The 12,926-nt window shown below is 38.6% G+C and overlaps 1 protein-coding gene across 6 annotated transcripts in view; it reads left to right on the top strand.

Annotated features, from left to right (window-relative positions):
- Positions 1–12,926, top strand: part of PDE1C (phosphodiesterase 1C) — a 1,267,836-nt gene that overhangs the window by 896,376 nt on the left and 358,534 nt on the right. For all 6 annotated transcript variants that reach the window (XM_075586551.1, XM_075586550.1, XM_075586552.1 and 3 more), the window contains one exon: positions 11,966–12,079. In XM_075586551.1, the coding sequence (XP_075442666.1) occupies positions 11,966–12,079 (114 nt within the window). The remainder of the gene's footprint in view (positions 1–11,965; positions 12,080–12,926) is intronic.

Here is a 12,926-nt window from a genome sequence, read left to right as displayed (position 1 = left end):
GCCCCAAATAAACATTGCTATATACAACACACATCCCCCCGCCCCCTAACACATACACACTACAGTAATGGGCAAAATTACTATTATCCACATTATGGATAATAATGCATTTGCCCATTAAATATACATTAATCTCAATAAATACAATAAAAACATTTTGTACTCACCCTTGTCTGGCACCCACGATGAAGGCCATCCTCATCTTCCTCACCGTCCATACACTGGGGTGCTGAAAAATATACACAAGAAGAAAAAGAGCCAAACTAATGTCCCCTAACCCCTTAATGACCTTAGCGGTTATTAACCGCTACAGTCATTAAGGGGTTAAGCCACCCGGCGGACCCCCGTAGTCCCGCGGGGATCACTCGGGGAACACCCCGTGGGGTCAGCCTGGGACATCCGCGGACCTATTATATGGATGGTGTGCCTGCAAAAAGGTAAATAAAGAAATATTTTCTAAGTCCAGCTCCTTTTGCGCCTGCCTTTATCTGGCGGGTTTGTTAGGCACAGTTTTTAAGGCCGATTCACTTAGCGCTGCTTAGTGAATCTCCTGTACTGGCAAAAAGCAGCACAATAGCCTGATCATGCGCATTTTGCGCCGAGGGCTACATAAAGCCCTTTTAAGAGCGATAAAGCGCAGTTATCACTGCATAGTGAATCTCACTGCAGCCTTATCGGTCTTAAAGGGTACTTTGCGCTCTTAAAGCCACTTAACGGAGCTTAGTGAATCGGCCCCAATGTATTATGATTTCTATAGTTTTATCCTTTATGCCATAACATTATTGCTTATATTTTGTGTGTGTTTTGTTTCCTGTAACAGAAAAAATGGTTTTGTAACCTATAGTATGCTTTGCTGTCCTTCCCTTTGTAAGTTTCGATGGTATTGTTGTTGTGATTTGTGCATTTTGTAAAACAAAAATGTGGCGGTTTGGAATGTTGTGTTATTGCTTTTTTATTTTGTCACAGCTGCGGTCTATGGGAAAATGGGGTGGGGCTTTTTCCCATACAGGCCGTTAAGGTTATGTTAAGTTTGTGGGATACTCTAAGGATTTGAGATCTGAGCTGGGGAAGGGCTACGGTTTTAGTTTTGTCATCCAGCCTAAAAGACCCAGAAATGGGCTATGGTGAGGGTCCGCTTTGCTGGGATGGCTGGTGGCATGTGCAGGAACAATAGTATCTGTGAGCTCAGGAGTGCATCAGCCTAGCCTGGCATGCCCATTGTTTCTCCCATTGTTGTTTTTTGGCAATAAAAATCTGTTGCCTTTTTTCCCCAAAGAAGGTGTATTGTGTCTTTAATGGGTTTGGGGGAAATGGTTCACCTAGTGCTGGAGTGGATACCAGAGAAGCCCCTTAAAAGTTCAGAAGTCGAGCGAATCTAGCGATTTTAGAGAGTTTAACAAGGAAAGCTCGCGATTTTAGAGAATTTCACATTGAAAATGCAATGCACCGTGGCTTATTGCATGATGAATCGGCTGCAAACCCTAATTGAGCTGCAGCTTTTTTCGTGACTAAAAAATGGGCAAGTTTGCATGGTTTTGACCTCATGCAAGAGATGTTACACATCTCTAGTGTTGGCATTTATCAAATATGTTTTTGAAGGACTGCTGCATCAAAAAAGCAGCATGTGGAAATAAAGAGAGAAGATTACACAAACTATAATATTGTATAGTTTTCCAATCACATAACAAAACACAAGACACTAGTTGTCTAATATTAATATACAAACACAATTTTCATCTTCGTTATGGGTCTCACGATTGACAGACAGTTTCAATCAACTAACAGTAATTCAGAGTTTGAATTGGTCTCTTAAAGAGGTTGCACCGTGTTATCGATTATAGCTAAAAGAACATCTGGATCTTTTCTGTTTGGAAGAAGCCGTGTTCAAGATGGAGATATTGACTGTAGTTCTCTAGCTGCCTGCTGTTCATGAAATAGTATTTTTGTTTTCTTAAACTGAATCAATCACTGCTGAATAAATTGACTGTCACTAGACAGCTCAATTTAGAAGGTTGTCATTCCTCATGGGTACATAAGATTACGTTTTGATTTATGTACGTACAGTATTTGAACTAATGTAAACAACAAAAATAGGTGTCAAGTGACTTGATTTCACTCAATTAATGATGCAACAGGCATCAAGCAAGAAATATTAGAGATTAAAAAACAGGATAGAGAGTAAGTTTTGATATATAGGTGCATTAGGGAACCTTTGAACAAGAGTTTCATTTCTTGATTCGTGAAAAGGTTTTATCTTTTTGTGTGGTACCACAACAGTCAATACATAATGTGCACTGGAAATAGTTAAGTATTCAGTTTCTTTTGAAGAAGAGCAGCAATCGCCATTTGTTTTAAGAGTCATACAGTGGGCTTTACTGTCCTTGAGATACCACTGTAAAATAATTACCCTTAATGTGACACTTGCTGTGGAACCTCTGTTTGTCTTTGTCATCCTGGCATAATGCTGTGCTTATCTGCTTCTTCATGCATATAATTTTTTCACTACTTCACAAATGGAAATATTTATCTGTCAGGTGTAAAACGGGATCAAGTCAAACAGCAAAATTAAAAGAACAATCAAAAAGTCCCCCATAGATATATACTGTAATATATATATATATATATATATATATATATATATATATATATATATATATATATATATATATATATATATATATATATATATGGCAGTTGGCACACACATATTGCAGAAAAGTAGATGCTTATCCCATACAGACAGTAAGTATAAATTAGCTCCTTACCAGGCAGATCCAGAGTCCCAGGCCCACAAAGCAAGGAAGAGACAGCACACTCAGTTGTATCCAAAACAAGAAGTGTATTCTTCTAATACACTTCTTTTTTAGGATAGAACTGAGTGTGCTGTCTCTTCCTTGCTTTGTGGGCCTGGGACTCTGGATCTGCCTGGTAAGGAGCTCATTTATACTATATATATATATATATATATATATATATAAAAACACAAAAAAAACAGGCGCACTCATAGCGTAAAAAAGTATAACAATAAAGTTTATGGAATGAAGGATTTAAAAATACACACTCACAAACATACCTGAATATAAAGCATTTTTGAGTAAAAACTCAGCCCGTCAGACGCAGGAACCCGGTATGCAGGATTTCGTTGTATAATCCCTGGTAAATCCTGCTGCAGTAGCCCCTCTGTGTCCTTGCAGGGACCAAAATGCACGAGGGACGCTGCCTCTCCCTTGCTCCGGCGTCACACAGTGAGTTCTCTGATCCAAATCTCGTGAGAACTCGGTGACGTCAGTGAGTTTCAACCGGAGTGAATTCGCAATGGAAAACGGGCTGGACGGCTGGGCGGCTGAATAAAATGCTACCAGTATATATATATATTGTGATGCCCACACCATGTTGTAGCATCTTTTTGTCCCAGATTAAGGCAGGAAACGTAGTATTTCTCTATGTGGGGTTTATTTACAGGGATAAACAATACACTAACAGGCCCACGTCCCTTTAAGTCAAAATGAAATCATAAAATAAACTCCTACTCCTCTCTTTGGAGACTAACTACAAATGCAGCTGCAAGCCTTACTAACTGGATGGACAGCTAAGCTGGTTGCCACCCCAAACAGGTACTATTATAGCTGAACATATAAAGTCTCTGAACACAGAATTATAGGGTTTCGCTTATCTGTTACTCCAGGGTTTAGAGAAGACATCCCCGCTTCAGCATGGTCTCGCGTCCTTCCTTCCTAGGGGAGCTCAGCCCCATAATAGCTCAGAGAATCTCTCCTCTGTAAATCCAATGTTATGGACAGGACATCCCCGTTTCAGCACAGTCTCTCGTCCTTCCTTCTTCCTGGGATTAACATCCCAAGCAGTCCCAGCAGGCTCCACGACCACCATCCAGCGAGCCTAGGGGGCTGTGCCAGCTTCCTTCTCTGGGACATCAGTCTCTCAGCATGGCATCTCTCAGTCTGTCTTTTAAAACACTTCTGTTCACTCAGGAGTCCAGTCTGATTAATTAGTCAGCAGCTGCTGCTGGCTTCTCTAAGGAGATTAATTCTCTGTGCGTTGGGAAGTCCCATAGCTGCCCTATTCCAGCACCTAGAGGACAGTTATGGTATCACTATTTATATATGTGTGTGTGTGTGTGTGTGTGTGTGTGTGTGTGTGTGTGTGTGTGTGTATGTGTGTGTGTGTGTGTGTGTGTGTGTGTGTGTGTGTGTGTGTGTGTGTGTGTGTGTGTGTGTGTGTGTATATGTATATAAAATCTATTATACATTTTTTAAAATACATCTGTCTGTTTTCTGATTCAACATTATGGTAGCTCTTTCATGTACTGTGAATTATTATTATAAATTATGAGATATAACAATACATTATGATTGGATTTCTTCCTGAGAGACATGAAGGCTTTTTATTGTGGCTATTATTACCTTAGGATATATTATGTATAATGGTCACTATTCCTCTATTAATGTGAATTATGCATTTCCTCCATTATAATTACTCTTTTCTCAATTATAACAATATATATTGAAATTAAACATTTTTTATTATATATATTGTTTTTGTTTATGTAGAAGATATTTATAATTTGTTTTGGGATTAGGTTGGTTAATTTTATGTTTGCCTATTGTTCAATATTTTTTCTGTTTTTATTATATTGTGAAGATTATGTTACAGCATTTTGTTGTTTTAATATGCTTAAGTCACTTTAATTTTAAGTGGTTTTTAGTTATTTACAGTCTATTAGTGATAGTGCTTGTTTATATGCTTTGTATTTTTTATTGTTTTTTGTGACAATTTGTTCAAATTCCTAATGGACTGGATATATGTTTGATTTTTTGCACGGTTCATTTATTCTGTATGTTTTTTGTAAAATACCTAGTTCCTGACTTCTCCATGTAGTTTCGTTCCATATATCATTCTAGCAGCAAATGGGTTAATATTTACCAAAGACCTCAGTAAGAGAATACATGCAAGGGCTACTATTGGCTCTTTTTCCGATACGTCATCAGAGAGACAAGCTTTGGTATCTCGGGGTGGTATTTTCCTTTAAGTTCTAGCTGACATATGGGGTAATGGTATGAGGCGTCCGTGAGAAGGGTCGTGATGACTCTCATTGGAGGAGAGCGCCGATACGTCATGGATGATGAAAGGAATTATGGGTATTTATGTTAGTCGATTGGTTTGGGTACTATACTCTTTGAAAAAGCATGGGAGACCACGCGAAACGCGTAAGAGGACTTTTTTGCTGTTTCTTCATGTGCCAATACATTTTTGTACCTAGATATTTTATTGCAATCTTTGGCCATACGTTCTTTGTAAAGGCAGTTGCACCGCCATCCACGACTCCCTGTACTCTGTCAACCATACTATGAAAGCTTGAACAATATGCCTGTCTAAAGTTGGAAAGGTACTTGCCAACATGCAAATTAGGCCAGCATGTCAAGTAAGTCCAAACCCCCAAATAGGAAAGATACCACAAATCAATGGCCCGGAGCCCGTATTGTCTATAGACAGCATTCAGGAAGAAGGCATAAGGCAGAGGGTGCTACAAATCCTTGGAGATTAAACACGAGCTATCATTCAAACCTCAATATGGCTACCTACAATTGGTGGACTCTCTCCAGTGAAGCAGCACTGCAAGGACTGGCAGACAAGCTGGAATAATGAAATGGGATATTGGTGGCTAAGTTTATAAGAAGAAAAGATCAAGGCCCCATTGAGCTGAAAAGTGGAGTAGGCTTAGTTGTTAACAAAAATGGAGAAACAAAATAGTGGAGTGTGAAAGCTCGTTGGAAGGATAGGTCAGAATCATCATTCAATTGATAAAGGGATACATGCTGCAAATTATCCAAATTTATGCCCCAACATCAGTTCACACAGACAATTAAGCGGAAGACTTCTACCATGAAATACAGATTTACTGTAGCAAGACGTACTGTTTTCAGTGCCTCAAAAAACCAAGTGTAAATCCCTGGCATTTATTTGCAATTTATTAATGAATATCATAGGCAAAGATATTCAGTGCGCCACCTGCCGGACACACATACTGAATTGCAATTGCATGAATAACTGCACAAACAATTATGCCTTCTGATTGTAACCGATCAGTGGACGACCTGCAGAAAATAAAGTGTCACAGTCACGGGTACAGTAAGTCTGGCTACATCTATAAACAAAATAAAAGAATGATAAATTGCTGCACACTATTATAATCAGAAAAAAGGGGATACAACTACCGGTGCTCCTGGTTCAGGATTCTCTGTATCAATCCAGAGTATAACGAAGGGAACAAAATCAGGGCTCCACGGATTTGCTCAATAAATGAATTTATTGCCAATAGACTTAACGTTTCGGCCACACAGGCCTTTCTCAAAAGCAGAAATGGCATAATCACATTATGCCATTTCTGCTTTTGAGAAAGGCCTGTGTGGCCGAAACGTTAAGTCTATTGGCAATAAATTTGTTTATTGAGCAAATCCGTGGAGCCCTGATTTTCTTACCTACATCTATAAACCATCATCACAACAGAAAGCAATTGTCACCTCAACATCATTATAGGAGATTTCAATGCAAGTAGACCCAGTGAGCAAAGAATAAAATTGACTATATCCAAGCTAACAAGAAATACGTGATTGAAGACTGCATAGACCGTAATCATTTTTTAAACGATCACCGATTGGTTTGCTGCAAATTACATCTTAATGAAAAGATGGAATGAAGTAAAGTGATTAAAAAAAAGAGAAAAACAATAAACATTAAGAACCTCAAAATTAACAGAAAGGGATTTTAACGAGCTGAAAAATTGCTTCAGCTTGCTTGAAATGCATGGGGACACTAACAAACAATTATGAATAACTTATTGAAGATTATAGTTTCAAAGCACATAAAAAAACTGGAGGAATCGCTAACAAAAGACAGGATAAGAAAATATTAGATGAGACAAGGTAGTTACAGAGGAAAAACAAGCAATAAAGCAATCCCAAGATGCAAGATCAAGAATTAAATATGCAGAGCAAGACGATCCTCAAGTGTATAACTGAAGATGTTACAAAATGTAACTCTGATATGGCGAAGAAGACTATCAGAGATAACAAAAGCTTAAAGAAGACAAAGCAGCAACTTATAATTGGAAAGAAGCAAATCATATGTCTCAAACAAGAATATGGATCAACAATAAAATACTGAACTTATCATAAAGAATGCTGATGACTTATACAAGCAATTGTACAAGAACACATAACAGAGGGTATAATCAAGCAGATGAACAGTGAGAAAAAATCAATACTGATGTACTACAGTATGTATGTATCCTTCAAGAAGAAGGCCACAGGGGAAGATGGAATGACAACTGAAAACTTGAGAAAAAATGGGGATGTACTGTATGTATGTACAGATGTAGTAAGACTTACTGCCTCTGTGACCGCGAATGTTTGCAAGGGCCGGAACATGGCCGTGCAAGGACTCCATTGTGGCCAAGAAAGTAGTAAGCAGCCTGGGAAGATTAACTTAGTGGGGGTCCCTCCTTTTGAATGGAACCACTGCAGTAAACCTACCGAGCTAGCCACACGTCTGTAAGAGATGCGCAGAGAAATCCCAGAGTAGCAATCTCTCCATGAGCAGCTCTTACTGCAATGCAATGTATTTATTTTTCTATACATTATTGAAGCAAGCAGGGAGACTCGAGGTGAACCCCATTCATTTCAACTCCAGGGACCCCGTGTTTCTAGAGATATAGAGGAGGTAGAGGGTGCAAGTAGCCGCTCCAGGTGGGGTTTAAAGCTCCCACGCCACGTGAGCCAATAGGAAACAAGTCCAGCCAGAGCGGCTACCGGAACCCCCTACTGAGATCATTTTACCTGTCCATAGCTACAGAGGAATATGAATCAGATTAATTTATAGCAGTAAATTGCTTGGCCTTAATTATTCCCCCGTTATATTTAATGGTACAATGTTTATTTCTGTAAGGTCGTAAAAAAGACTGATGGAAAGAGACAAGCGTATAAGTGTTGCAGCATACCGTACCTTTACTCCCTTAGCATTCTAAGAGAATAGAAAAGAAATAAAGTATTGGTATATTTTATTGACTAGAGATGTACAAAATATTCAAACAGGTTCAAGAATGAGGCAAGTTTTCGACATTCGTGGTTGACGAAAAAGTCACAAATATTATTTTTTCCCCAAAAAACGCCAATCATAAAAATCTTACTTAAAAGAATCTCAGCACCAACTTTTGTGAAAATTTCACATAAACTATTAGGGGCCTATTAACTAAGCAGTGATCAGTGATTTAATGGGTGATAAATGCCTTTATAGCGTGATATTGCCTGATCTGCTATTCACAAAAGAAATGATAACAGTGCAGAAGCGCACTATAATGGCATTTTTTATACGCTCCTAAACAGTCAGGGACAAAAAAGTTGTCCGATAGGGCAAAAAATGGCAAAACCGCCATTTTTTGCCTGCAACTGCTTTTCAAAAAGCTGCGATAGGTTTATCAGAGCATAAAAGTTCACCATATTTTTTCACCAGTTAAAGGCTGGAGCAAAAAAATATTGAGACATGCATAAAATCATGTATTTTTTTCAGCATTGGTATCAATCCTGAGGCTGGTGGGGGTCTCCAGGTGGTCCCTGCGGGTGTCTGGGAGCCTCCAGGTGGTCCCTGCGGGTGTCTGAGGGTCCTTGGGTGGTCCCGATGGGTGTCTGGGGGAATCCAGGTGGTGTCTGGGGTCATCCAGGTGGTCAGTGTGGTTGTCCGTGGGCCCCATGGGTTTTCAGGGGTCCTAAGGTGATCCCCACAGGTGTCTGGGTGCCTCCATGTGGTCCCCGTGGGTGTCCTCGTGTGGTGTCCGGGAATGTCTGGGGGCCTCCAGGTGGTCCCCGCTGGTGTCTGGGGATCCTCAGGTGGTCACCGCAGGTGTTCAAGGGTCCCCGATAGCCTGCGGTACCAATCCGGTGCATTACATTGCTATAAATACACCTCCCTTCCCCCGCCCCCTCCCCCCCAATGCATAAAGTACAGTAATGGGCAAAATTACTATTATCCAGATATGGACCATGCAGCTCAACAAATAGCTTTTGCTCAAATGGTTTGTTTATTTGTGAATTTCTTTCCAAGTTTGTGGTAACGTTTGTAAAATTATCTAGGACAGATTAATATATCTCTATTATTGACTTAAGCAGTATTATAGTATCACTACTCCACATTAAACACAGGCCACAGCTTTCTTGATTGTATATACCCATTGTCAGTTAATTAGCATAAGTAGTATTCCTACCTTTTCTAAGAAGGCCTAAAAGGAGTGCTGTGTTTGCATCTACAAGACATGGTACTGTATATGTGCTGAGCATAATGCAGGAACTTCATCTACAGTTGTGTGAAAAAGAAAGTACACCCTTTTTGAATTCTATGGTTTTACATATCAGGACATAATAACAATCATTTGTTCCTTAGCAGGTCATAAAATTAGGTTAATACAACCTCAGATGAACAACGACACATGACATATTACACTGTGTCATGATTTATTTAACAAAAATAAAGCCAAAATGGAGAAGCTATGTGTGAAAAACTAAGTACACCCTTACTGCTTCCATAGGAATTAAGATGCTAAGTAGCAGACAGGTGCTGCTAATCAAATGCCGTTGATTAATTGATCATCAGCAAGTGTGACCACCTCTATAAAAGTCGAAGTTTTATCAGTTTGCTGGTCTGGAGCATTCAGGTGTGTGTTAACACAATGCCAAGGAGGAAAAGCATCAGCAATGATCTTAGAGAAGCAATTGTTGCTGCCCATCAATCTGAGAAGGGTTATAAGGCCATTTCCAAACAATTTAAAGTTTATCATTCTACAGTGAGAAAGATTATTCAAAAGTGGAAAACATTCAAGACAATTGCCAATCTTCCCAGGAGTGGACGTCCCAACAAATTCACCCCAAAGTCAGACCGTGCAATGCTCAGAGAAATTGCAAAAAACACAAGAAGTTACATCTCAGACTCTACAGGCTTCAGTTAGCATGTTAAATGTTAAAGTTCGTGACAGTACAATTAGAAAAAGACTGAACAAGTATGGTTTGTTTTGAAGGGTTGCCAGGAGAAAGCCTCTTCTCTCTAAAAAGAACATGGCAGCATGGCTTAGGTTTGCAAAGTTGCATCTGAACAAACCACAAGATATCTGGAGCAATGTCCTTTGGACAGACGAGACCAAAGTGGAGATGTTTGGCCATAATGCACAGCGCCACGTTTGGCGAAAACCAAACACAGCATATCAGCACAAAAACCTCTTACCAACTGTCAAGTACGGTGGTGGAGGGCTGATGATTTGGGCTTGTTTTGCAGCCACAGGACCTGGGAACCTTGCAGTCATTGAGTCGACCTTGAACTCCTCTGTATACCAAAGTATTCTAGTATTCTAGTACCAGTAGTACTGGTCTCAAATATGAGACCATCTGTCTGACAGCTAAAGCTTGGCCAAAATTGGGTCATGTAACAGGACATTGATCCCAAGCACACCAGCAAATCTACAACAAAATGGCTGAAAAAGAAAAGAATCAAGGTGTTGCAATGGCCCAGTCAAAGTCCAGACTTCAACCCGATTGAAATGCTGTTACTGGACCTTAAGAGAGCTGTGCATAAACAAATGCCCACAAACCTCAATGAACTGAAGCAACGTTGTAAAGAAGAGTGGGACAAAATTACTCCACAACGATGTGAGAGACTGATAAAGTCATACATAAACGATTTTTCAAGTTATTGCTGCTAAAGGTGGTTCTACAATTTATTGAATCATAAGGTATACTTAGTTTTTCACACATGGTTTCTCCATTTTGGCTTTTTTTTGTTAAATAAATCATGACACGGTGTAATATGTCATGTGTTGTTGTTCATCTGAGGTTGTATTTACCTAATTTTAGCTGAAGTTTATAATAAAGGCAGCAAATAAATAATCAATAAAGGAAAGGGAACATTTCATTTCAAGGTAAAATAACTGAAAGAAGAGAGCCTTAATGTTGGCTATGAAAGAAAAGAGAATACTTTACTTTAAACAACTTTAAGAGGTGGAAAGACTTGATGGTTCAAAATACAGTGTCTGATGGGTATTAGTATGTTGTAGAGCAGTGCATTGCCAACCCATCTGGCAGTGATCACATTATGGCCCATATTTACTAAACGATGCAGTTTCACAAGCCAACGTCTCGTGCCAGAAGATACCTTACAGATCATTCACTTCGGTGGATCATCATTTGTCGTATGGTGTCTTCTGGAGTAAAATATAGCGTGGGCCTGTGTGTGCAGCAAACATGCAGGAAGTAATAAACTTGAAGCTCATTGTGCAGGAAATATTACTGTAGGATGAGATAATGATCAAGACGAAACAGTAGTACTGGTTGAAAAGAGGGGAGCTGAGGTATAATAAGTAACAACAAACTGTAATTAAAATAAAGATAATAATTAAATAAATAAAACATTTAAGTAAAGAAATACGATTGAAAAGCAGCAATTATCTGCCAGAATTAAGAACAACACCAACCTTAAAATTTACAACATTGGCTGAGCAGGTCTTAAGAGAGAGAGCAAATTATACAAAGGATGCAGTATTGCTGTGTTCCATTGGTAATCTGATAGGGTTTAAAGCATCTGGTCACATCATAAGCAGCTGATGACTACCTTTAAAGCCAAATGATAGTTGCCTGCTTTGGACCTTATTGAATACGAGCCTAAAAGGCTTACAGGCATAACCCCGCATTAATGTACGCAGCGGGTCCAGAGCATGTATGTAAAGCGAAAATGTACTTAAAGTGAAGCACTACCTTTTTTCCACTTATCGATGCATGTACTGCCTGAGAATAGGTTTTTATGTATTTTGGTGACATACTGCAAAGTGAATGCTGTTATAATACAGATTTTAATCTAATATGCTTTAACATTTCTGCTCATTCTAACAAGTTCCTTTTTTAATTTGATTTAGGTTGCGATGTTTGGTGAAGCAGTTGGAAAGAGGTGAAGCCTCGGTTGTGGACCTGAAAAAGAATCTGGAATATGCAGCTACTGTACTCGAATCAGTTTATATTGATGAAACTAGGTAAAATGTGTTAACGAGTCCCTAAGTGAGCATGCTGCTTCGCAAATTAAAGTTTAATGTCATTTATTTCTATGTTGCACTGTGTAAAGTACCACCAATGGGAGGAATAGGCTGGATGTGTAATATTTGTAGGAACATTTAGTGGGCATGGAGGCTCGCTCAGTGCTAGCATCACTACCTCCATAGACTATACCTGGTTCTTACTCAATTAAAAAATTAATCCATTAAAATGTAACATTCACAGCAACCGTGAACGAACTTTATTTTTTTAAGAGCGCTCCACACTTCCTAAATAATTACTCAACAAAAATAATTGAAAATAAATACTAAATGTGTTATCCCAAAATTAGCAATATATAATAATAGTAAATTGCATACCCTCTGATTAACATATTATTAAAGCCAGAAATATATATATATATATATATATATATATATATATATATATATATATATATATATATATATATATATATACAGTGTTCGACAAACCTATACATTTGCTCGCCCCGGGCGAGTGAATTTAACCCCCGGGCGAGTAAATATTGGCCCAAGCAGCACACGTTTGGTACTAGGTGGCGAGTAGATTTTTTATATATATACTGGATATAAAATACCCTAAGCTACCTATTCTTATATACCCTGGACACAGTATTATTAAAGCCATTAAGTACCCATACGGCTTAAGCTATGATCTTCTTTGATATCTATACTGTAATTGTTGGCTTTTATAATATTTTGTGATATTATATTATTATTATTATTATTATTATTATTATTATTATTATTATTATTATTATTATATTATGTGTTTGTGAAACAGTGTACAATGCATGACCTCAGAACC

The sequence above is a fragment of the Ascaphus truei genome, chromosome 2, assembly GCF_040206685.1.
Source record: "Ascaphus truei isolate aAscTru1 chromosome 2, aAscTru1.hap1, whole genome shotgun sequence".
Classification (NCBI taxonomy): Eukaryota; Metazoa; Chordata; class Amphibia; order Anura; family Ascaphidae; genus Ascaphus; species Ascaphus truei.
Note: the sequence above shows the minus strand (reverse complement) of the source record. Positions and strands in the feature narration are given on the sequence as shown.